The sequence below is a fragment of the Lontra canadensis genome, unplaced genomic scaffold (genome assembly GCF_010015895.1).
Source record: "Lontra canadensis isolate GAN:19392208 unplaced genomic scaffold, GSC_riverotter_1.0 scaffold81, whole genome shotgun sequence".
Taxonomy (NCBI): domain Eukaryota; kingdom Metazoa; phylum Chordata; class Mammalia; order Carnivora; family Mustelidae; genus Lontra; species Lontra canadensis.
Window position 1 is genome coordinate 3,459,868 of NW_022631075.1, and position 26,721 is coordinate 3,486,588.

The following is a 26,721-nucleotide window of genomic DNA, read 5'->3' on the forward strand; positions in this document are numbered from 1 at the left end:
AAAAAGGAGGGAATATCTTACGGTATGTCCGTTCTGAGCAACTGTACCTATGGAATTAATTATTATAAATAATTAGGCAAAGACTGGAGGTCTGTGCTCAAAATTTAAGTATTACTCTGACTTTATAAATCAAGTATAGAACATGTAATTGATAATTCTATTTATTGATTCTCAGTATGCCTTTGCAGATGTTTATAGAAGTAGGTTTCATGATCAAGTACCTATTGTATATAGCACTATTCATAAGTTTAGGTTATTGACTGAGCTTATGAGCTAAGTGCTCATTAATGTCATTTAGTTATTTGAATGACTCTGGTGCTTAATTTTAGGGAATGAACTTTTGATTTGATTGAATGTGATTAATCTCAAAAACGTTTTGTTGACCGTTAATATAAAGTTAAAAGAGGGGTGCGTGGCTGGCTCAGTTGGAAGAGCATGCGACTTTTTGATCTCAGGGTTGTGAGTTTGAGCCCCACATTGAGTGTAGAGATTACTTAAAGTTAAAAGAATTATAATATGTCATGGTTTGAAGAACCCTACAAGGATAAACAAACAATTTGGCTAAAATTTGAAATTTTTTAAAGATTTTATTTATTTATTTGACAGAGATCACAAGTAGGCAGAGAGGCAGGCAGAGAAAGAGGGGGAAGCAGGCTCCCCACTGAACAGAGAACCCGACTCGGGGCTTGATCCCAGGACCCTGGGATCATGACCTGAGCCCAAGGCAGAGGCTTTAACCCACTGAGCCACCCAGGTGCCCCTGAATTTTTATGTAAATATAGCATAAAGGCTGAACTTTAAAATTGATACACCCTTTTTTTTCAGGGCATGTCATTTTTAAAAGTTCAGCTTCTTAATATGATAAATTTACATAGATAGTACAACTTTGTAAATCCAAATGCTATTTCTAAACAGGGAACTAACTGGCTAATAATTTAAGGTAATTAAAAGAGGGATTAGCCTCCCTTGGGTCAGTGAGAATGTTCCTTATTTTAAAAGATCTCTGTGGTGGATCTTCTATAGGGGGAAAAGGCAACTAATGAGAAAAATTTGCAATATTTCTGCATGTAATGAGAGAGAATCTTTTTTTATTAAGATTTTATTTATTTATTTGACAGACATTTATTTATTTGTTTATTTATTCACAAGTAGGCAGAGAGGCAGGCAGAGAGAGAGAGGAGGAAGCAGGCTCCCCACTGAGCGGAGAGCCCGATGTGATGCGGGGCTCAATCCCAGCACCCTGAGATATCAAGACCTGAGCCGAAGGCAGAGGCTTTAATCCACTGAGCCACCCAGGTGCCCCAATGAGAGAGAATCTTAAGATAAATTTGAAATGACAGTATTTTATGGTGAACACATAAAATTTTGATTGTTGCTATGAAAAATTTTTTGAATCCTATATTTTTGAAATGTGATTTTTAAGTTTTTATTTAAGTAATCTCTCCACCCATGGTGGAGATCAAGATTCAAAGGCTTCTCCTACTGAGCCAGCCAGGTGCCCCTAAAATGTGATTTTAGTATCGGTTTTTAATCACTGAAGAATTACACTGTTTGCATGGTATGCATATATTTCCTATTTTGTTCACATTTCTGAAGCATATATTAACAGGGTGCCTGGGTGGCTCAGAGGGTTAAGCCTCTGCCTTCAGCTCAGGTCATGATCTCAGGGTCCTGGGATCGAGTCCCGCATCGGGCTCTCTGCTCAGCAGGGAGCCTGCTTCCCCCCCACCCTCTGCTGGCCTCTCTGCCTCCTTGTGATCTCTTTCCATCAAATAAATAAATAAAATCTTTTAAAAAAAATGAAGTATATGTTAACAATTTTTAGTGCTCACCATAATCTCAAGTGTCCTGGGAAGATGGTGGGTGGGATGTGGTATAATAATAGCAGTAACCTACTAGAGATGGTTTTGCCCACCATTCATTAAGCACTACTGTATGTTGATTTCCTTAGGCATTGGGAATACAGATGTGGTAAGACAGTCCTTGCCAAAAAGGACCATTCTAATAATGTACTGCGTATATACACACATACAGACATGCATGCAGAAATTATTACATCTTGTCCTAGTAAAACTTGGGTCATCAGCAAATTGTATAGAGGATATAGTAGGGGCACAAAGAGTAATCTTTCTGGGGTTTGGAGTGCAAGAATCTGCAATGTCGTAATTGAGATTGTTGTAAATGTCGTAAATGAGATTCTTAAAAACATACATTTTCTGGGGCGACTGGGTGGCTCATTGGTTTAAGCCTCTGCCTTCGGCTCAGGTCATGATCTTGGGGTCCTGGGATCGAGCCCCGCATCAGGCTCTCTGCTCAGCGGGGAGCCTGCTTCCCCCTCTCTCTCTGCCTGCCTCTCTGCCTACTTGTGATCTCCGTCTGTCAAATAAATAAATAAAATCTTTAAAAAAAAACATACATTTTTTGAGTTTTAAACAGACTCCTTTATTTAATTACATAATGTATTTAAGCATAATAGTGCTGCAGTGGGAGCTAATAGGGATATATTGCTTGCATAATTCCTGTCAAATTTTTAACATCATTGTTACTAGTTTTTTTAGGGCTGCCATAGCATGGTACCACAAACTGAGTGGCTTAAATAAACAGAAATTTATTTTCTCACAGTTCTGGAGGCTAGAAATTGGAAATGAAGGTGTTGGCAGGGCCACATTCTCTCTGAAGGCTCTGGAGACAATCTGTTCCATGCCTTTCTTGTAGCTTCTGGAGTTGCCACTGATGCTTGGTGTTCCTTGGCTTATTGATGATGCATTATCACTCCAGTGTCTGCCTCCACCTTCACATGGCCATCTTCCCTATGTGCCTCTTTGTGTTTCTTCTCTTATACGGACTTCAGTCCTTATAAGGGCCCATCCTAATGACCTCATCTTAACTTGATTACATCTGCAAAGACCCAGTTTCCAAGTAAGTTCACATTCCTAACCAGTGGTTAGGACTTAAACATACCTTTTGTGGGGGCATGATTCAACCTGCAATAATCATTTAGTTCCCTTTGTACTGTGCCGTATCAATGTAATTACTTAAGAAATGCATTTTCATGATGAGAGGTTAACAAAGCCCCTGGTTGCAGGAATAATGTTAAGAATTTGTAGTTCAGGGGTGCCTAGGTGGCTCAGTTGACTCAGTTGTGATCCTGGGGTCCTGGGATGGAGCCCTCCCTCACATCAGCAGGGAGCCTGCTTCTTCTCTCCCTCTCCTGCTCCCCCTGCTTGTGCTCTCTCTCAGGTGTTCTCTCTCTCTCAAATAAATAAAATCTTAAAAAATTTGTAGTTCATTAAGTGAGCCTGTAGTGATGGGATAAATTTCTTCCAGAGACCAGGAGAGTGAAGCATAGACAGATTGTAGAGATCTGTGAGCTTGATATAAAAAAAAAAACACACCACTAAAGCTTCTGCTATTTATTTGTTAAGAATGGTGATTTATTATTCAGGTGCTGTTTTGACTTTAAAAATTTTAATGGGGGGACGCCTGGATGGCTCAGTTGGTTAAGCGACTGCCTTCAGCTCAGGTCATGATCCTGGAGTCCCAGGATCGAGTCCCGCATCCGGCTCCCTGCTTGACAGGGAGTCTGTTTGTCCTGCTGACCTTCTCCACTTAATGCTCTCTCTCTCTCATTCTCTCTCTCTCTCAAATAAATAAATAAAATCTTAAAAAAAATTTTAATGGGTATTTATAGTATTTAATTTTCAGTCATCAGAGACATCCTAGTTAGCCATCTTAAATAAATTTATATTAATTTGCAGACTTCATCACTGGTACACATAAGAAACTGCTTAGTTATATTTTCAAAGGTGCTGTGATACTGAAACTCATGATATTATGGAGTACATTGTTTTTTAAAATTGCCTAAGCCAGTAATAATTGACTACCAAACAACTTTTTTTAAAAAAATATTAATCTTTGTTTCAAGTAAGGCAGGTATTGTTAAAAAGCTTAATATATTTCTGAATAGTGTTCTTTTATTAAATCTAACAAAAAATACTTCTCTCTGCATGGGATTTTTTTTCCTATTGCTTTAATACTAGAGGTTGTTTTTTTTTTCTTTTTCAATTAAATCAGGATTTTCTTTTTTTTTTTTTAACCATTTAGAGAATATGCCCTTCAGAACGTAGTCATTTGGGTCTTCCATTGCTTTAATAGCACACAACTGTTTCTAAAGGCATGCATAGGGGCTCCTGGGTGGTGCAGTTGGTTAAATGGGTCATAATCTCAGGGTTGTGAGGCTGCATGGGGCTGTGCACTCAGTGCAGAGTATGCTTAAGACTCTCTGCCCTGCCCCTCCCCCCAAATAAATAAATCTTTTTAAAAAATAAATAAAGGTGCCCATAGGAGACCTACCATAAAATTAATTAATTGGGGTGCCTGGCTGGCTCAGAGCCTGTGACTCTTGATCTTGGGGTCCTAAGTTTGAGCCCCACATTATGCATAGAGATTAGTTAATGAAATAAATTAATAAATAGATTTGGGGGCAATTACCCATAAACTGTAAGGAATTTATATACTTCATGATATTCTTAATTTCTGTATACATGTATACTATAGTGCTTTTGCACACTGTACAATGATAAATACCAGGGAAGTCGGGCAAAGAATGAAAGTTAGCAGCCTTACTCTTTTTTTTTTTAAGATTTTTATTGATTTATTTGACAGAGCACAAGTAGGCAGAGTGGCAGGCAGAGGCAGAGAGAGAAGCAGGCTTTCCACTGAGCAAGAAGCCTGATGCGGGACTTGATCCCAGATCCTGGCATCATGACCTGAGCCGAAGGCAGCGGCTTAACCAACTAAGCCACCCAGGCGTCCCAGCAGCCTTACTCTTATTTGTTCTAAGTGGATATGCGAGAAACAAATAGCCTAATGAAAATAATATGGATGACAAACTCTACCTGTCAATAATAAATACCATAACTTTCTTCTAAAGTGTAGTCAGTGATCCTAGAATAATCCCGCTGAAGATCTAAAATCTTTGTATAAATCTGTGCATAAATTTGTGCACAAATCTGTCCTGTGTGTAAAAATCTTTCAATCTATGTGTATTTTGGTTTCAAAACAATTCACACTACTTGAATACATTAAAAAGGTTCAAAAGTGTGCTAACATATGTGTAGACACAGCAAAAAGAATGCTTTCAATGAGAGAGGGAATGAAGATAAGACTTAAAGGAGAGTCTCCTGTATTACCAGAGTCAGTGCCATTAACTGCATTTAGTAATGAATTATACCTATTTGGAACTAGTTTATAAATACATAAGCCGTAAGATGAACAGAGCGAATGTTAAAAACTCACAGAATTGGGCGCCTGGGTGGCTCAGTGGATTAAGCCTCTGCCTTCGGCTCAGGTCATGATCTCAGGGTCCTGGGATCGAGGACCAAGTTGGGCTCTCTGCTCAGCAGGGAGCCTGCTTTCTCCTCTCTCTCTCTATGCCTGCCTCTCTGCATACTTGTGATCTCTCTCTCTGTTTCAAATAAATAAAATCTTTAAAAAAAAAACTCACAGAATTTCATAATTCAGGAACATAGCTTCAGTGTTTCATAATATGGAAAGAAGCTCCTAAAAACAGCCAGTTGGTTTGCTTTCTTAGAAAAAAACTACATTTCAGAAAATGATTTGTAATGATTAGGAACAGAAGAATATTAAGAAATAAAATATTGGGGCACCTGGGTGGCTCAGTGGTTAAGCATCTGCCTTTGGCTCAGGTCATGATCCCAGGTTTCTGGGATGGCCCTGCCTTGGGCTCCCTCCTCAGCCGGAAGCCTGCTTCTCCCTCTCCCACCCCCCCCGCTTTTGTCCCCCCCCCCCCCCCCCCCCCCCCCCCCCCCCGCTCGCACGCGTGCACTCTCTCTCTGTCAAATAAATAAAACCCTTTAAAAAAGAAAATATTGAGAACATAAGAACTTAGGTCCCCAGGGTAGAAAAATATAAGAATTAGACTTCATATTAGAATTTGAAGAATGTAGTTGAAAGAAAAATTAGGATCTTTGTAACAGGTTAAATATTAAACCACCTCAAATAGAAGTGATTTTGTCCTCTCAACCTACTTCTGAAAATGTACAGTAACATCTAGTTTTCCATATAAAAAAGCACATAATTTCATTAGCAAAGCTCCCTTTGGTTTAGCCTTAAAATCACATCTGATCCAGGGCTCTTGGCTGGCACAGTTGGTGAAACATGTGACTCTTGATCTCAAGGTTGTGAGTTCAAGCCCTGTGTTTGGCATAGCATTTACTTAAAAAAATTTTTTTAATTAAAAATCACTATTGCCCCAGTACAGTCTAATTTAGAATAGTATATTCACAGTTGTGGAACCATTAGTACAGTCTAATTTAGAATATTTTCATTACTCTGAAAAGAAAACCCAGTAACCGGGGCGCCTGGGTGGCTCAGTGGGTTAAGCTGCTGACTTCGGCTCAGGTCATGATCTTGGGGTCCTAGAATTGAGTCCTGCATCGGGTTCTCTGCTCAGCGGGGAGCCTGCTTCACTCTCTCTCTCTCTCTCTCTTCTGCCTGCCTCTCTGCCTACTTGTGATCTCTGCCTGTCAAATAAATTAAAAAAAAAAGAAAAGAAAACCCAGTAACCATTTGCAGTCACTTCCTAGTCCCCTTCTGCACCAGCTGTGCACAATCACTAATCTACTTCCTGTTTCTATTTATTTTCATAACATTTTAAACTTGCAACACTATTGTTCTCATACCTATTCCAGGTCACTGACTCAGAGGTTTAGAAGTTCTTCAACTAGCCATATTTACAAGTCCTGTGACATCTTCATTCAGGAAACATTCAAATGATGACTTCATAATATGATTGTTCCATATTCTAAGCGGTTTTGATCTAGTACATGTGTTTCAGTTTCTGTTTGTGCCACTTGATAGGGATGTTACACTCAGAAGGAATAAAACCATTTTGTCCAGACTCAAAATGAAGTTTATTCCAGGCTTTCTGATAGTGAGAAGAGCTTTAGGAATCTTTTGTAGCATACATTATCTTCATTAATAATGTCATCTTCATCACTGTCTTCATCCTTTGGTCAAAGTTTGGTTTAATTTGCTGTGCATAGCCAAGAAGGCTATTATCGGTAGATTTGCTAGAGCTGCTGGAAGTCCTACTGTTCGTAACGTTATTCTGGTTTACTTGTCTGGCTGTTATGATGAAATTGCAACTGTTTCAGTCATCCTATTACTTGATCAGAACTCTTTTCTGAAACTTCTATGCCATTAACTTCTAAAACTTCATCATTAATATCCAGTTATCCTGCGCCGTGAACTAGAAAGATCCCTGGGACTTACCAAAGCCATGTGGTGTCTCCCTTGGGCTTTCTGAAACCATTCTGGCTATCAAGTCTCGGAGAATGTTCAGTCCTGTGTTTGTAAAGATAAACTAACCCTATGATGTTTTTCTGGGAGGATATTCATGGCTGTAATAGAAGATGCAAGTCTGACAGCTTGGGACATACCAGTGACTGAGTGTTGAGGAAGCACAATGCATTGAGTAAACATTTTCCTTCTTCGTTAGCATATCTATACCTTAGGCACTATATTATCTGCCTCTTCCTCTTTTTGTATAAAGATCCTAAGCGTGGGTTGTCTGTTGTAACACCTTTGTGATAATTATTATTTATAAGTAGTAAGTCTCCCTGGAAGTCTGCATAGCCTAATAAATTGTCAACATTAGGTTTCTTATGAACATGTACTAATCTATAAAACTACTCAAAATGTCCAAGGTTTACTCTTTTCTAGCAAAAAACCAACGAAATTAATTGCCAGACCTGCTCTTCACCTCCAGGATGCCCTGGCAACCACTGTCCTGCTGAGTGCTGGGCTGCCTCTGTATGGAGTGCCAGTTGGGCGCATGTGCACACTGAGCTGCAGCCCAGGAATCCACAGCTCAGCAGATGCACCTATCAAGGTAGCTTGGATCTTGGTGCTCAGCTCTGCTGAGCTCCACAGGGCTTTCACAGGGCAGCAAGGAGTGATCTGGCAGTGCCACTGGTAGAGGCACAATTTCCCCCACCTCTCTGCGGGGCTCCAGTGCAGGAGGTTGAGGGGGCAGTTAGCCTGTCCACCTCCTTGCTTTCATCCACCTCCCCCATGACTAGGCTCCTGACCTGGGCCTGGGCTCCTGATCCGGGCCAACAGTGCCAACCTGAGAGACTGTAAGTGAAAATATTATTAAAGACATTTTACAGGGTGGTGGGGCAGACATTCTGGAGAAAAGGATCACCTGTATTCCTGTCATCCTAACATAATTTACCCACTTAATATAAGTTATCTTATGATAAAAGAAAGGGGGATGCCTGGCTGGATGCGTTGGTGAAACATGCAACTCTTGATCTTGGGGTTGTGAGTTCAAGCCCCATGTTTGGGGTAGAGTTTGCTTTTAAAAATTTACCTTATAGGTCTAATCCATGAGTGTATGTTGTCATGCAGTGGCAGTCTAATGTACAAATTACTTTATGTCCTATTCCCCATTAAAATAACCTTTTTTCTGTATATTTAAAAACTTTAGTAATAAAAGCTTGGAGGGATAGTAATTTGGGGGGGCTTAGTCTTTAAGTGTCTGCCTTCAGCTCGGGTCATGATGCCAGGGTCCTGGGATCAAGTCCCGCGTCCGGCTCCCTACTTGGCGGGGAGTCTGCTTCTGCCTCTCCCTCTCCCTGCTGTTCTGCCTGCTTGTGCTCAGGATCTCAATCTCTCTCTCTCCCTGGCAAATAAATAAATAAATAAATCTTTAAACAAAAGAAAAAGAAACTTTTGTATTATGTGCAGATATCAGTAGGTGGGTTTATGTGTATATTTTTCTCTTCCCTCTAATCCCCCCCATTACCACATTTTTGATAGATTAACAATCGATCACTCCTTGGTACCCGTTCATGGCTGTCTTTACCCAGTTGACTACGCTAAATATGTATGTGTACTGTGTGTGTATATATATGTATATGTACATGTATGTGTATTTTTTGGGTATGTATATATTTTAAACAACATCTCACTATCTTGAAATCTTCCATGTCCTTCGTATAAACATGTAGCACTGCTTGCTGATTCTTTCTGTGCCCCTGTTGGTTTCTGTGATACAATTTTTTCCCAACGACCGTTCCATTCAAGATTACTGACTGCCTAGCCCCTTTAATGTCAGAGATTTCTTTGACATCTTTCTCTTAGTGCCTTCTTACCTTTCTGCTTACCCAATATAAAGCCTGAGAGTGTGCTTTCACAAAGAAGCCTTAAATGATCTCAGCATACTTTATTACGTTTAGACCTTTTCACATCTAAAGCTTTTTATCACCCTCCTCCAATATCTGTACCCCATTTTCTTCTCTATTCACAATTCCCGTGCTTCATCTATACTTACTTTCTAAATATCATCTCTCCCACCTTCATTTCACTTAAATCCTTTATTTAAAAAATCCTCTCTCTCATCCCTTTCCTTTGGTGCCTTCCGCCAATCCCAAGGTTTCTATCTGTTGTCAGTCATTTTTCTCCCTTTCACCCCTAACCTCTGGTAATTCTGCTTTCGCTCCCTTCAACAAAAGCTCACACTCTGATAATGTGTCTGTAGTGTTCAGTTGGGTGCTTCTGAATAAGTATCTGCTTTTCAAAACAGTGAAATCTAAACTATTAGCATGGAAATAACCCTTGGGAAGATGAGGTCTCCACTTGAAAGCTTCAAATAGAGATTTTCCTGCTATTATTGAATGATGGAGTTTTATATAATAATATCTGAAATGGGGTGACTACTTGAACCATACAAAATGCCCACTATTGCAAAATGAGAATAGATCCTTGATTTTATACTTCTATTTTGATTGACCTGAGAAATAAAAGTTAGCACTTCAGAGAAGATAATTTTCATATGTTTTGGGTTATATTGAGCATTAATTCCTCAGGGTCATTATGGACTTAGAAATGTTTTGTTCTGCCTCCTAGTGTATGCCCAAGTGCTTTGTCATGATGGGAGAAATCTATAAGACCCCAATCCATTCTTCACTGCTGTTGATTGTTCGAACCGTTCCTCCTTGTATTGAATTAAAATCTACTGGCTAGAATTAAATTCATTGACTTAGCTTCTGTCCTCAGGCTACACTGAATTTGATCCCTTTCCTATATAACAGCCCTTTAGATAGCTAACGGTAATTATTCTGTCCTCTACAGCTCTTTCTCTCTCTCCATATTTGTTTCCCTTTGAGATAAACACTCTCAGCTCTTCTACCTGTTCTCACTGAGCACCAATTTCATCATCCTGATTGCTGTCTATAGATAGGACGCTTTGTTAATGTTCCTTCTGAAATGTTTTCAGTACTGAAAATAATAATCAGTGTGTAGCTGAATTGGGTCCAGCCTTGTACATCTGGACATTAATGCAGCCCGGAGTTGCTTTAAATTTCTTTTTAGTAGCCATTTGATAGTGGCTCATAATGAATTTTTTAAAAAATAAGCTCTGTACCCAACATGGGGCTTGAACATATGACCCCAAGATCAAGAGTCTCAGGCTCTAGCAACTGAGCCACCCAGGCGCCCCTCCTAATGGAATTTTTAACTAAAATCCCACGATTTTAATATAGAGATTGACCTTCACATGACTTCTTTCCAAACCAAGTTTCCATCTTCCTTTAGTTGTACAACAGATTTCTAAAGTCAGAATGTAATGTTTAATAACCCTGGGAAATGTCATCTCCGCCTATCAGCCAGCCTTAGTTTCTTTGAATTTTGATTTTTGTCATCGAGCTTACGCTGATTGAACAAGGGATCTTGAAGCTAGTGTCAAAATGTTTTCAGACATCTGGGAAACAATAATGAAGAATCATGGAGTCTGTCTTCCAAAAATTGTTGTATGCAGATAATATCTCAGCTCTTGCGGTATATATGAATTACTACCATTGTAAATTAACAAGGCCAATTGAAAGGCTAAAGTTTATTGCCAGCCTGCAGGACAGAAGCCTTGTGTTGAACATTACTCTGAGATTATGTTCTAAGACATATTGTGCCAACATAATGCCAGGGCTCCTTATTCTTCCCAAGAAATCAATTAATGCACATACGAAGTAGAGACAGAATTATTGGGACTTTTTTTTTTTTGGCCAAGCATATACTGAGCACAGTATTAGGAACAGTGTGAGATTCTGGAGAATCAGGTTTGCCTGAGGCAACTCTGATTTACGCCTGTTGTCCTAGTGTAATTATTAGTAGCATCATTTTTCACTTCCCAAAGTGTCTAGGTTTAGAGGATAAATTATCTGGCCACCCTTCTCATAATCCAGCTAGTTCCTTTTACTATTTTATCTGGGTTAAAGGTTACACAGCTGTAATTCAGCAGCTTTAATGAGGCTGCAGTAGTACTTCTCTTCCATTTGAGCAGATTGTTTCTTGACCATGGGAAGTTGATAGCAAAAGTAACTGCAGTTAGGGTCTACCCATACTTAGTATTTTTCCTGAGCTACTCTCTAGAGGACAGTAATATATACACCTGAAATGATATGATTCCAACAAAAAATGGACTACAAAGTCCTGCTTTCATATGCATGAAAATCAGAAACATTCGATGCTCTTAAAGGACATATTGGAACCAATACTATGAGTAAAACTCAAATACCTTTTTCAAAGCAGAAAAGTAAAGAAATACCAAAAATTAATTCATTAAGATTCTGAACATACTTTTTTTAAATTGTAAAAACTGAACTTTGATGCCCTGAATATATAATGATCCATTATAACAATTACGCATAGAGTTTGAGAATCTGCATATTTTATGCTTTTATGTTTTTCCTAATTAATAATTTTGCACGGTTAATAATTTTAATATATTCTGTATCACATAGTTTCCATGTTTATGTGAAATAAGCAATTAAAAATGAATAGTTCTATTCTACCTGCTAAAATATTACTTTCCTCTAAAAAATGAAAATGATAGGTTTTATTTTATAACTTGAATCTTGTGGTAATATAGAGCTCTAGTATTTAGAATTAGAGGGTTTCTTAGAGATTGTGTAATTAATTTTATGTCATCAGTAGGTAATTTGTTAGCTCCTAATATCAAAATTATATTGCCTATGTTTCACATTTTGGATTTCCTAATGTAATGTTCTCTTTTTAGAAAAGGTGGACAAGTCCTATTTTCAAGAGAAGATGAGTTTTAACAGTTTTGAAGGATCTAAAACTTGTGTACCTGCAGACATCGATAAGGATGAAGAATTTATAGAAGAGTTTAATAGATTAAAAACTTTTGCTAATTTTCCAAGTAGTAGTCCTGTTTCCGCATCAACACTAGCACGAGCTGGTTTTCTGTATACTGGTGAAGGAGACATCGTGCGGTGCTTTAGTTGTCATGCAGCAGTAGATAGATGGCAATATGGAGACTCAGCAGTTGGAAGACACAGGAAAGTATCCCCAAATTGCAGATTTATCAATGGCTTTTATTTTGAAAATACCGCTGCACAACCTACAAATCCGGGTATACCAAATGGTCAGTATAAAGTGGAAAGCTTCCTGGGAAACAGAAATCATTTTGTTTTAGACAGGCCATCTGAGACTCATGCAGACTATCTTTTGCGAACTGGGCAGGTCGTAGATGTATCAGACACCATATACCCGAGGAACCCCGCCATGTGTAGTGAAGAAGCTAGACTAAAGTCCTTTCAGAACTGGCCAGACTATGCCCACTTGACCCCAAGAGAGTTAGCTAGTGCTGGACTCTACTACACAGGTGTTGATGATCAAGTACAGTGCTTTTGTTGTGGTGGAAAACTGAAAAATTGGGAACCGTGTGATCGTGCATGGTCAGAACACAGGCGACACTTTCCCAACTGCTTCTTTGTTCTGGGCCGGAATGTTAACATGCGAAGTGAATCTGATGTTGTGAGTTCTGATAGGAATTTCCCAAATTCAACAAATGTTCCAAGAAATCCAGCCATGGCAGATTACGAAGCACGGATCATTACTTTTGGGACGTGGATATACTCAGTTAACAAGGAGCAGCTTGCAAGAGCTGGATTTTATGCTTTAGGTAAACTTCATTATAAAACCAGGCTAATAACTTACTTTCCAACTATTCTAGTGCTTTTAAAAAGTAGATTCCTTTAGCCTCTTGAACTGGTAAATATTTAGGTGTAGGCTGGCATGATTATATCAGTATTAATCAAACCCTTATGTTGAATCTGCGGTGTAACCACTACGTTTATGGGAGAATGACTACCATATTGTGACTTATGTTTACCTTTATGTGATTGTTTTTTGGAGAAGGATGGCATGCAAAAGATGATAGTTCTCCCTGAGAGAATGGGTCTGACCATAATATTAACTCTAATTTATTGAGCTCAGTCATGTATTACATGTATTACATGCATTCTTTCTACATCTCATAAAAAGAGTTAACATTAGAGAGTTTAGTTTGGCTGATATTAAAATTGATATCTGCCTTTTGTACAGAAACTGTATATTTGAAAGCTGACCTGTATGATGCCTTCTTGCTTCAAATAAGCACTTCTCAAAGGGACTGCTGTAAACGTGTCAGGAAGGGCCATTGGTGTGATGGCTTCCAGGAGTATTCAGAAAAATTACACCATTATATATCTGACCCATTATTTTAGGATTGAGTTGTACCAAAACACAAATTATTAGTTATTTCAGTATTTTATTTACATAGTCTCCTATGGCAATCTTGAAGGCTTGTTTAGTGTCATGTAGCTATAATAACCTTAGAGAAACTTACTTTGTATTTTTGTTAAGCTGAACTTTACTGTTAAAGTTCCACAGTTTGAAAAAAGTGTAGTATTGGTGGCCCTAAATGACATGTTAGAAAGAAGGTAACAGTCATAATTTTTTACATAAAAATTGGGCATGTAAAATACCTCAAATTAAATCAGTGAGTTTACTATGCATTTCCTCCTCAAACAATCATATCTTTTACTTAGATATGAATTTGAATGTCTTCCTTGAAGCTGTAAGATTTTCATGTAATTTAGAAATTATTAATTTCTTGGTGTGAAAGGGGATATTTTTTCATAAGCTTCCAGTTGCACAAATACATGTATTTTTACTTGTGTCTTCTCTTAGGGGAAGGTGATAAAGTAAAATGCTTTCACTGTGGAGGAGGGCTAACTGATTGGAAGCCCAGTGAAGACCCTTGGGAACAACATGCTAAGTGGTATCCAGGGTAAGGTATTTAAATGTTTATTCGGGAACAGGCAAGTTAGACACTTAGAATGGGAAAATCTTGAATAACTTTTCACCTCAACTATTTTTGCCTTCACCATGGCTTGCAATTCACACCAGGTTTATAAAAATGGGGTCACCTACTTTATAGAAAAAAAAAAACCCTAAGCCTTCTCTGGTGACCAAAGCATTTGTTGCTTATGTGTCGTATCTATGACATTCAGATGATTCTATTTCTAAACAGCAAATTAGGAATATATAGTTTTGTGGTTAGAAGTGGGTTCTTTTCACAGTGGGCACGAGAGAGCCCTTGTTGCCAAGGATTTTCCCTAAGAACCCATCACATCCCCTAGCAAATAGTGCTGTGTCTCACTGATTCTAAGACATACAGTTGTTGATATTTTCAGATTTTTGAAATGAGGACACATCTAGTGGTGGGTCATAATTTAATTGGCACTCTTGGTACATAAAATAATCATGCTTCTTATAATCAGTGGCATCTTAGAATGATAATGACATACTCTAAATGTCTCTTTGTCATCTTTAAAAATAAAGTATACATATATGTAGGTGGTATAGAATTTTTGGCCTGCAAAATAGTATAACTTAAACTTAAGAGTGATTGTTTGAAAATAAACCTTAATCTTAAAAAGCCTTAAAAGGAAAGGTTGAAAGCCCAAAGAATTCCTTCAAAATGTACAGTTGGTTAATACTTTAAATAAAATTTAAGATTAACTATTTGAAAAAAATGTTTGAATCTTAAGACAATAATGTAATAACTTGTTAAAAAGTTGAAAGTTCTCACGTTGGTATTTTTTGCCTCTCTAAGATTAGCAAAGTAGCATAACAAAGGGAACCTTTTTTTTTTAAACTTTAAAACGACAGTTGATAGGGAATTGGATAACATTTCATTTTGCAGCTTCTTAGAAATGCCAAAAAGCAAGTTCATGGAATTAAGACCATGGAGATTATATCTTTACTTATACTTTACTAATTTGTCAGCTACCAAAGTTTAACCTTCTTTTAACTGTTTAGGTGTAAATATCTGTTAGAAGAGAAGGGACAAGAATATGTAAGCAATATTCATTTAACCCATTCACTTGAGGACTCTATGGTAAGTCACATATTGTAGAATACATAATTTTAAATATTTAATTTCTTTTGCAATGATTTCTTGGTGTAAAATTCAGAGTATAGTATCTTAAATTAATAATGTATAGTGAGCCTTAAAGAGGAGATCTTGAAGAATGCTCGTTCTTGACCTGAAGCAGATTTGTGAAAAGGGAATCACCATGAGCTGACTCATTCAGTGATCACTGTAAACAAAAATTGGGCTTGAAGAACTAAAATACTTAATCCCTCAGCTTCTGAAATTACTTTTGTGTAATGTGTTTTATACTCATAAATAGTTGTAAACTTTTCATAGACAGTATTTTAAATCTCAGAAACGTATCTAAATTGACAGTGCAGCCTGGGGTGGCCAAGGTATTGGTACCACATGGGAAGGGCCATGGACTAGAATGGAAGGCCTGAGTTGCCATTATGGCTTTACCATGAACTCTCTAGCCTCGATGGAGTTGGCTTTATCTCCCTGAGCCTCAGCGTCTTGTCTGTGAAGTGAATGGATTGGGTTAGATGATCTGTTAACTTCCTTCTAGCTTCATCATATTATGCCTCTTGCGAACTCTCATATGTTAAAATGGAATAAAGCCAACTTAAAAATTCATGATTAGTGTAACTTTTCAAATTGAGGTAACTACCTTCTACCAAAAAGAATTCTAACTTATAATCCATATTTCTATTTTAGGTAAGAACTGCTGAAAAAACACCATCATTAACTAAAAGAATTGGTAAATATGTTTATTAAAATAAATACACCTTTATTTATTTTTTTAAGATTTTATTTATTTATTTGACAGACAGAGATCACAAGTAGGAAGAGAAGCAGGTGGGGGGTGGGGAAGCAGGCTCCCTGCTGAGCAGAGAGCCTGATGCGGGGCTCGATCCCAGGACCCAGAGATCATGACCTGAGTTGAAGGCAGAGGCTTAACCCACTGAGCCACCCAGGTGCCCCTAAAATAAATATACTTTTAATTTCATTGCCAATTTATTGCAGTTGTTATTTATAGGGTGGAGACATAAGGCTATTCTTTCAAGGTAATTAAGGTATCTTTATTTAAGGTGAGATTGCTATAAATCTAAGAATTAATGAAGTGCCTATAAATTTAAGCCAGATATTTACATATTAATAACTTTCATGTGACAGAGGTAACACTGTACATTGATTGTACTGGAAAAATTTTTAATGACACTAAATCATACTAAATTATAAGTTATATAGTTACATATATAAAATTATATTAATTATACTTAAAAATAATAAATAAGATTTTAAGAAACAACATTCCTATGGAGGTTGGGCAGTTAGCTTTTCTAAGTTCAGGAGCAGCAGCTGTCCATTTGGATCCAAATGGCTGTCCATTGCCATTTCTGTTAAAATCAAAAAAGGAAGAGGTAAGTGTATTTTTGTCCCAGGTGCTTCTTCAGTTAGCCGGCATCATGAATCCAGTGATCTACTAATGTGCCATCACCATGATCAGCTCCACCTGCTTCCTTATCCCATGCCATCTTTGTGCCTCCCTCAGTTTCTTCGCAGAGGGGCTTGGTTCAGTTTATCTCCTGTTACATTATAGAGAGGTAGAGGTTTTTATCCTGAAGATTATTTACTCATCATAAACATGTTTAAAAACCAGAAAGATACTATGTTAAGCAGAGATGATACCATTATCAGATGAAGAAACGCAGTCAATGAGGTTAAGTGACCTGCCCACAGTTACATTACGAATCATTAATAGAACTAGGACTGTAAACAGGGTCTTCCAAAACGTACATCACATTGTTGATCTTGTTCTCAACTTAGGCATCATGTTTCAAAAATAGTAAAAAAGTTTAATTTAGAATATGTCTGCTAATTCCCCACTCCTTACAGCATCATCTAAGGGTTACAAGAGAAAACTATATATAAGCATAAATACGCTTAAGAAGGAGAACCACTTTGATAATGTTTGATATAGGTTTTGTAATGGGCATAAGTAATAAAGTTTAAGAAATCACTTATTCCAGCCTATATTTTTGAAATTATCCACAAATGAAGATTCTATAACATTTCTTGAGGCGCCTGGGTGGCTCGGTCGTTAAGCATCTGCCTTTGGCTTGGGTCATAATTCTTGGAGTCCAGCCCCACATTGAGCTCCCTGTTTGGCAGGAAGCCTGCTTCTTCCTCTCCCACTCCTCCTACTTATGTTCCCTTTCTCACTGTGTCTCTCTCTGTCAAATAAATAAATCTTTAAAAAAAAAGATTCTGTAACATTTCTTGATAGTAAACACCCTAACAATGTATACTTTTTTTTAAAGATTTTATTTATTTGGGAGAGAGAGAGCATGAGAGGGGAGAGATCAGAGGGAGAAGCAGACTCTCTGCTGAGCAGGGAGCCCGATGTGGGACTCGATCCTGGGACTCTAGGATCATAATCTGAGCCGAAGGCAGTTGCTTAACCAACTGAGCCACGCAGGTGCCCTATACTGTACTTTTTAGGACTACTGAGACTCTTGCTCTAGTTCAGGATTAATGTTTTAAAATTGACATGTAATTTATATAGCAAAAATTTCACCCTTGCAAACTGTACACTTTGGTGTTTTTTAATATATTCACAGGGTCGTGGAACCATCACTGATACTTAATTGTGGAACATTATCATAATCCCTAAAAGAAACTGTGTACCCATTAGCAATCAGTCACCATTGCTGCCCCTTCACCCTCAAGTCTAGCCAGACAACTACCAATCTACTTCTATCTCTCTGGATTTACCTATCCTCGACATTTCATATAAATGGAATAATAATATGTGGCTTTGAAGTTCATCCATGTTGTGGTACTCATATGAATCCTTCCTTCTTTTTTATGGGGGAAAATTTTTCCATTGTATGGGTAATACCACATTCTTTTTATCCATTCATCAGTTGATAGACATTTGGGTTTCCACTTTTTGGCTCTTATGAATGATGCTGATGCTGCTATGAACATTCGTGTGCAAATTTTTGTGTGGACAAAGGTTTTTAATTCTCTTGAGTATATATTTCAGCATGGAATTGTTGAATTAAATGTAGTAACTCTACATTTAACCTTTTGATAAATGGCCAGTTTTCCAACATGGATGCACCATTTTACGTTCTCACTAGCAGTGTAGAAGGGTTCCAGTTTGTTTCTCCACATTTTTGTTAACACTTGTTATTGTATGTCTTTTTATTATGTCCATCTTAGTGGATGTGAAGTGGTATCTTATTGTGATTTTGATTTGCATTTCCCTGATAGCTAATGATGTTAAGCATCCTTTCGTGTGCTTATTGGCCATTTGTATGTCTTCTTTGGAGAAGTGTCCATCGCCTTTGCGTGTTTTTCAGTTGGGTTATTTATGTTTTTGTTACTGGCTTATAAGAGTTCTTTGTATATTCTAGTTTTTTACATGTAAGTCCCTGTCAGATATATGATTGGCAAATATTTTCATTTTCTTGCTGGTGTACTTTGAAGTATATAAATTTTTAATTTCGATGAAAACAATTTATCTTACTTTTTTGTTGCTTATGCTTTTAGTATTATATCTAAGAAACCATTGCCTAATCCAAGGTCATCTATGTTTTCTTCTAAGAGTTTTATGGTTTTATCTCTTACATTCAGGTCTTTGATCCATTTTGAGTTAGTTTTTATATATGTGTAAGGTGGGGGCCCTTTTAATTATTTTTCATGTGGATATCCTGTTGTCCCTGCTTTTGTTTTTTAGCAGGATAACCTTGAGATACCTACAGGATATCTAAGTAGGTGGGTCTTAAAATCTGGAACTCACATAAATAAGAGTAAAATTGTGGTATTGGGGGGACTATTCAGAGAGATTGTTAAAAAGGGGGAATCAGTGAGGGAATAGAAGGGAACCACCAGTGTCTAATCAGGTGAGCAGAAGGAGCCAGCAAAACAAGCTGGAAAAAAAATCAGTAGAACCAGGAAAGAGTGATGTCCAGCTGACCTCTGGACATATCCACCTAGAAATCTCAAAAAGCAGCTCAAATTCAGCATTTCTAAAAAATCACTCAGACTGAATCCAGTCCTGTTCTTTTCCCCCCAAACTGGTTAATAGTTCCTCAGTTCACAAAGTCGCCCAGTAATTTGAGTCATTTTAAGCTCTTTGCTTTCCTTAATCCCTCTACATTTAATTAGCCACCAGGTCTGATGAATTCAACCTTTTTAATATTGTCAAAAATCCACTGGTTCTGCCCTAGTTTCTGCCCTGATTTCTCATTCAGTTGCTTTAGTAGTCTCATAAATGGTCTTCTATCTGCATTATAACTTCCCAACATATCAAAGATCTTAAGTTACTTTCTTTCTTCTCTTATTACTTACCATGTAATATTTCTTACAATCAAATCCCTTTCCAACTTCTCTTTTTAAAAAACATTTATTGAAGTATAATACACATACAATAAAATGCTTAAAATAGACTAATCTTAAGTATTTAAGTCAGTGAACTTTAACATGCATTTATCTGTGTAGTCATTAGTCAAATCAAAATATAGAACTGGGGGCACCTGAGTGATTCAGTTAGTTAAGCATCTGCCTTTGGCTCAGGTCATGATCTCAGGATCCTGGGATCAAGCCCTACATAGGGCTTCCTGCTCAGTGGGGAGTCTGCTTCTCCCTCCTCCCCACCCCCCACTGCCCACTACTGCTTGCATGCTCTCTCTCAAATAAATAAATAAAAATCTTTAAAAAAAAAAAAAGGTAATAGAACATTCCCACCATGCCAGAAACTCCTTCAGGCCCCTTTCCCAATCAACATCTACCCCAAGTTATGTTCTGACTTCTATGTTTTTAAAATTTTATTTATTTATTTGACAGAGACACAGTGAGAGAGGGGACACAAGCAGAGGGTGGTGGGAGAGGGAGAAGCAGGCTTCTGGCTGAGCAAGGAGCCCGATTCAGGGCTTGATCCCTGGGATCATGAGCAGAGCCACCCAGAAGCCCCACCATAGATTAGTCTTGAACATCCAGCTTTTGTCTCTGGTTCATCATTATGATGACGTTTTGTTCATCAGATCTGTGAGATTCATTATGTTGTCTGTGGCAGAAGTTTCATTTTTCTTGTTGCTGTGTAGTGTTCAAATATACCACAGTTTACTTACCCATTCACCTGATGATAGATGTTCAAGTTGTTTTCAGTTTGAGGCTCTTACAAATGACACTGCTATGAATATTCTTGTGTATATCTTTGGTGGATCTTTTTTTTTTTTGGTGGACCTTTGTACTTATTTTTAGTACTCAAGTAGAACTGATGAATCAGAGGGTGTAAGTCTCCTCTTTCAGCAGTTCCATTCATAACCTGTATTTCTACTTCGAGTACCATTACAGTGAATTTCTATTCATTTTGTTTCCTTATCTAGTTCACCCCCCTCGGCTGCAGAAACTAAGTCTCAGAGATAGGAAACTCACAACATTCAAGGTCACAGACTGCAAATTCCCCCCATTTCCCATGATTTTTCCAAAATAATTGCTAGTGACTTGGGAAAGACATCTACTCTTAAGTATCTAGGTTAGCTGTTAATGAGTACAGCTGATTTGAAAAAAATCTTATTTTTGAAGCACTTAACTTTATCCTCTCAGTTTTACCTAATCTTGCACTATTTCTTTAGTCTTTAAAGCATCTAATCTCAATTCATAGTGCTATAAAATAATACTGTATTTTCAATGATTATAAGATTCTGATTCTTCAGTGCTTAAGTATTTTAAAATCTTCCGAGAGTAACTTTGATTTTTTTTTATTTTCTTGCTGCATACCTTTTTCTTCTTAACTGTACTTTGCTGTTGAGTTGTGTTAATGAAAATAATTGTTTAAACTCTGTTCTTTTTCCTCACCAATTTTTATTTCAGATGATGCCATCTTCCAAAATCCTATGTTACAAGAGGCTCTACGAATGGGATTCAATTACAAGGACATTAAGAAAATAATGGAGGAAAAAATTCAGACATCTGGGAGCAACTATACATCACTTGAGATTCTGGTTTCAGATTTAGTGAGTGCTCAGAAAGACAATACACAAGATGAATCAAGCCAGACTTCATTGCAAAAAGGTATGCATGGCTGTGTTTATTTTTAAAAAGCAAGAAACACTTAATAATACTTCATTATGGATAGTATCTTATATGACTGTGGCCCATTCATTTTTTTCCTTCTCACATCCCCCCTGGGATAAACATTTTTTTTTAAATGTTCTGTTATGGGCACCTGGGTGGCTCAATTGGTTGGGCTTCTGCCTCCAGCCCAGGTCATGATCCCAGAATCCTGGTATCAAGCCCCCATGGGGCCCTCTGCTCGGTGGGGAACCTGCTTCTCCTCCCCCTCTGTCTCCAGCTCTGCCTACTTGTGCTCACTCTATCAAATAAATAAATAAAATCTCTTTTAAAAAACGTTCTTCTAATAAAAAATTCAAAAAAAAGTGGAGAAAACAGTACAGTGAACCCTCATGTACCCATAAACCAGATACAGTAATTATCAATTTTCCAATCTTGTTTCATTTTTTTCCCCCAACATTTTTTGCTGTGGTATTTCAAAGAAGATTCCAGGTATCCCATATATCATTTACCTATAAATACTTTAATATATACCTAAGAGATAAAGATTTTTTTTAACTTAATGCTGTCATGTTAAGCAGTAACTTAAACTGGGCTCAGAGTGCTCTAACAGAATACCATAGACTTAAAACAGCAGATACTTATTTCTTACATTTCTGGGGGCCAGGAAGTCCAGGATCAAGGTGCTGGCATATTTGGTTCCTGATGAGGACACTCTTCCAGGCTTGCAGATGGCTGCTTTCTCTCTGTAAAGGCAGAGCTCTCTGGTCTCTTTTCCTCTTATAAATACACTGATTCCATGGGACATCCAGCTGGCTTAGTAGAGCATGCAACTCTTGATCGTGGGATTGTGAGTGAGCTCCACATTATGTGTAGAGATTACTTAAAAATAAAGTCTTTAAAATAAATGAAAATAAAAATACATACATATGTATATACATACATACATAATAAAGTGAAAGAAAGAAATAAAAAGAAAAAAAAGAAATAAAAGAAAAAAAATACATACATATGTATATACATACATACATAATAAAGTGAAAGAAAGAAAAAAAAAGAAAAAAAGAAATAAAAGAAAAAAAAGAAAAAAAAAAAAAACTATTCCATAATGAGCAGGTCCCACCCTTATGACCTCATCTGGAATTTAATTACCTGCCTCCCAGAGGGCCCATCTGTGAGTCCCATCACATTGGGTGTTTAGGGCTTCAACATAGGAATTTTTGAGTGGATACATTTATTCCATAACATACTGTTTCCACACGTAACAAAATTATCAGTAATTCCATAATATCATTTGAATATCGGTTAGTTTTAATTTTTTCCATTGTCTTGAAACAGTCGTAACAGTTGATTTGTCCTAATTGGTATTCAGGTAAGATCCACTAGTTTAGTAATTTTATTTTATTTTTGTAATGATTTACCTATTTATTTTAGAGATAGTGCTGGGGGAGGGGATAGAGTGAGAGGGAAAAAGAGAATCTCAAGCAGATTCCCTACTGAGCATGGAACCTTTGCAGAGCTCGAGCCCATGACCCTGAGATCATGACCTGAGCTGAAATCAAGGGTTGGATACTGGGGTTCCTAGGTAGCTCAGTTGGTTAAGCATCCAACTCTTTGTTTCAACTCAGGTCATGATCTCATGGGTTGTGGGATCAGGCTCCGTGCTGGGTGGGGAGTCCACTTGAGGATTCTCTCCCTCTGCCTTTCCCCCTTCTGTCTCTCTCTAGAATAAATAAATCTTTAAAAAAAAAAAAGAAAAAAAGAGTTGGACACTTAACTGACTGAGCCACCCAGGCATGCCTGATTTATTTGATTATTTAGGTGTGGGTTTAGATAAAGAACAATGAAGGCTTTGATGATTATGTGTGGAATCTGTAAGTTTTGTAATTGAAATGGATTTAGAGTGTTCTGCAACTTTTCATGCGATGTAAACCTGTAAACACACCATATTGCTAAATAGAGCTTGAATGAGTGGCACCCTGGTACTGTAAATCATATATGGAAAGTGTATTAAATTTTTTTTTAAGTAGACTCCACGCCCAACCCAGGCCTTGGACTCACAACCCTGAGATCAAGAGTCAAATGGTCTGTTGACTGAGCCAGCCAGGTGCCCCTAAAAATTGCATTAAATAATGTGCAAGGGAAGCATATAAACTCCTTTTAGGAACAAACAGTGTAAGGGCCTATTCAGCTAGAGCAGCCCCAATCCGGTTGAACTGCCATTTTGTTGTTTATGCAGTAAAAGGTAAAAAATGCAAGTTCCTGGGGCGCCTGGGTGGCTCAGTGGGTTAAAGCCTCTGCCTTCGGCTCAGGTCATGATCCCAGGGTCCTGGGTTGGAGACCCACATCGGGCTCTCTGCTTAGCAGGGAGCCTGCTTCCCCCTCTCTCTCTGCCTGTCTCTCTGCCTACTTGTGATCTCTGTCTGACAAATAAATAAAATCTTTTAAAAAAATGTAACTTCCTTCTTTAAGGATGAAAGCAACTTGGGGTACCTGGGTGGCTCAGTGGGTTAAGCCTCTGCCTTCGGCTCAGGTCATGATCTTAGGGTCCTGGGATTGAGCCCCGCATCAGACTCTCTGCCCAGCAGGGAGCCTGCATCCCCACCCACCCACCCCCGCCTTCCTCTCTGCCTACTTGTGATTTCTGTCAAATAAATAAATAAAATCTTTTTTTAAAAAAAGGATGAAAGCAACTCTTTGATGTTTGCTTGGCAAACTATGAGTACATTTCAAACTATGAGTAATTTTGGGTACTGAGGTACGTTGTTATAGTCATTATTCCCTGAGCTCTTGACCACCTCTCGCAGAGGTTGAAAATTCTCCCAGTGCTAATAAATCTAAAAGTTTACTTTTTTTTTTTTTTTTTTTTTACATTAAAGACCCTTTTGGAGCTCCTGGCTGGCCCAGTCAGAAGAGCTGGTGACTCTTAATCTCGGGGTTATGAGTTCAAGCTCCACATTGAGTGTAGGGCTTACTTAAAAAAAAAAAATTAAAATATGAATACACCCTTTTGATCTTTAAGTTATTTCCAGTGCTTCTAAAACATTATTCAGATAATTAATTGGTCACAAAACAGTATAACAGTGATTTTTTAGTTACATCAGTTGATATAAAACATTCAACAGAAAGCATACTGTTCTTTTCCTAAATAGGCATTTATTTAAAACCTGTAATGGGGCACCTGGCTGGCTCAATTGGTTAAGTAACTGCCTTTGGCTCAGGTCATGATCCTGGAGTCCAGGGATCAAGTACTGCATTGGGCTCCTTGCTTGGCGGGGAGTCTGCTTCTCCCACTGACCTTCTCTCCTCTCATGTTCTCTCTCTCACTCTCTCTCAAATAAATAAATAAAGCCTTTAAAAAAAAAACTGGTAATAGCTTCACTTGTCCTGGCAGTGGTAAAATGAACCACTGACTTGGTCTTCTTTCTACTACAATAGAAATACAAGGGACCATATCATTTTTCTCTGCATCTAAACCACAACTCAAGTTTGACAATAAGGTGTTTTTATACCTGAAGGTATTGTCAGCAACAGGATGATTTAGTGGGTTGCAATAGGAAGAGAACAAGGTACAGTACTTTAGGGAGTATCTGTTTTCTATCCAACAGGAGTCGATGGGCATTCTTGTTACCAGAGAGACTACAAACTAGGATGGTGTGGGAAGGAAGGCCTGAGCAAATGGCAGCTTTCAGAAGCAGGAGTTGGAATTCATCAGTTGTCTCCTTGGTCTCATTAAATTGAGAGGGAGGTTAACTGATACAGGCTATCTTCTCACACTAGGGCTACTGCCTATTCCTCTTACCAAGGGCTGATGAGTAAAGACTGGCACTAAGACTCTTCTTAATTCTATCCAGAAGAGAAGATGGGCCTAACTGAGGTAAAGCGGGTGGAAGTTACTAGAAAAACTACGCTGTTACTGTTGCTTACTGAGAAATCCTAGATTCAGTACTAGCTTTATCCCAATGGCTATGTGACAGAGAATAGCTCGGTAAATGGTCTTCTAAAAATAGTATCAGATAGTATATTTATTTCTTTTTAAAGGTTACATAGTGTGCTGGGGCACCTGGGTAGCCCAGTCGGTTAAGCATCCTACTCTTGATTTCAGCTCAGGGTCGATCAATCTCAGGGTTGTGGGATTGAGCCCCTCATTGGGTTCTGTGCTCAGTGGCCAGTCTGCTTGTGATCCTCTCTCCCTCTCCCTTCCCTCCCACTCACGTGGTCACTCTCAAATAAATAATTTTTTTAAAAGTTGGGGATACCTAGGCGGCTCTGGTGGTTAAGCGTTGGCCTTCAGCTCAGGTGATGATCTCCAGGTCATGGAATCTAGTCCCACATTGGGCTCCTAGCTTAGCAGGGGAGTTTGCCTCTCCCCCCCCTCCCAACTCTTGCTTTCTCTCTGTCTCTCAAATTAATAAATAAAATCTTTAAAAAAAGATGGGGTGCCTGGGTGGCACAGTTGGTTAAGCATCTGACTCTTGATTTCGGCTCAGGTCATGGCTCGGGGTCGTGGGATTGATTGAGCCCAGCATCAGGATCTGTGCGCAGTGCGGAGTCTTCTTGTCCCTCTCCCTCTTTTCCTCCACCTGCTTATGTACTCTCTATCTCTTTCTCAAATAAATAAATTAATTAAATACTAAAGAAAGGAAAGAAAGTGTAAGGGGAAAGGTACCATAGTAAAGGATGTAGAATCCAATAGTTACCTGAAGATTTGAGTGAAATAAAATTGTCAGAGGTAAACAGTGTCAGGGGGTGAAATCTATGGCCAGAACCTCACCATGTCAAGTAAGTTGCTGTACATAAGGCTGAAATAAGGTAGGAAAAATCAATAACAGTGTTTGGTAGGCCTGGCATTTCATTCCACTGTGCTCTATGAAACAGAATCACAAATCATCAGAACCAAAATGAACCTGAAAGATCATATAAAAACTTTCATTACCTCAGGGGCGCCTGGGTGGTTCAGTGGGTTAAAGCCTCTGTCTTCAGCTCAGGTCATGATCTCAGGTCCTGGGATCGAGCCCTGCATCGGGCTCTCTGCTTAGCAGGGAGCCTGCTTCCTCCTCTCTCTGCCTACCTCTCTGCCTGCCTCTGATCTCTCTCTCTCTGTCAAATAAATAAATAAAATCTTTAAAGAAAAAACTTCCATTACTTCAGTAAGAAAATTAAAGTATAGATGTGCTGTTGGCAAAGATCACTCAGCTGGTTGAGAATAAAAATCAGTTTTCCTGACTGGTGGTCCAGTGTTCCTCTTAAAAAAAATGTTTAAAGTGTACAGTTCAGTAGTGTTAAGTACATTCACAGTTGTGCAGCCAGTCTCCACAACTCTTTTTATCTAAACAACTGAAACTGTCCCCGTTAAACAACATATCCTTATTCCCCCTCCCCCAGCC

At 38.2% G+C, this 26,721-nt stretch overlaps 1 protein-coding gene and 1 pseudogene across 4 annotated transcripts in view; one reads left to right on the plus strand and one right to left on the minus strand.

Moving 5' to 3' along the window:
* The window catches only part of XIAP (X-linked inhibitor of apoptosis), a 54,978-nt gene that overhangs the window by 24,106 nt on the left and 4,151 nt on the right, over positions 1 to 26,721 (plus strand). For 2 of the 4 annotated variants that reach the window (XM_032882332.1, XM_032882336.1), the window contains 5 exons: positions 12,101 to 13,009; positions 14,059 to 14,158; positions 15,193 to 15,271; positions 15,965 to 16,007; positions 21,134 to 21,334. In XM_032882332.1, the coding sequence (XP_032738223.1) occupies positions 12,133 to 13,009; positions 14,059 to 14,158; positions 15,193 to 15,271; positions 15,965 to 16,007; positions 21,134 to 21,334 (1,300 nt within the window). In that variant the 5' untranslated portion in view covers positions 12,101 to 12,132. Of the gene's footprint in view, positions 1 to 8,042; positions 8,163 to 12,100; positions 13,010 to 14,058; positions 14,159 to 15,192; positions 15,272 to 15,964; positions 16,008 to 21,133; positions 21,335 to 26,721 lie in introns of those variants that run through there. The other 2 variants (XM_032882335.1, XM_032882333.1) reach the window with 2 other exon arrangements.
* LOC116882139 lies at positions 6,804 to 8,099 on the minus strand (annotated as a pseudogene).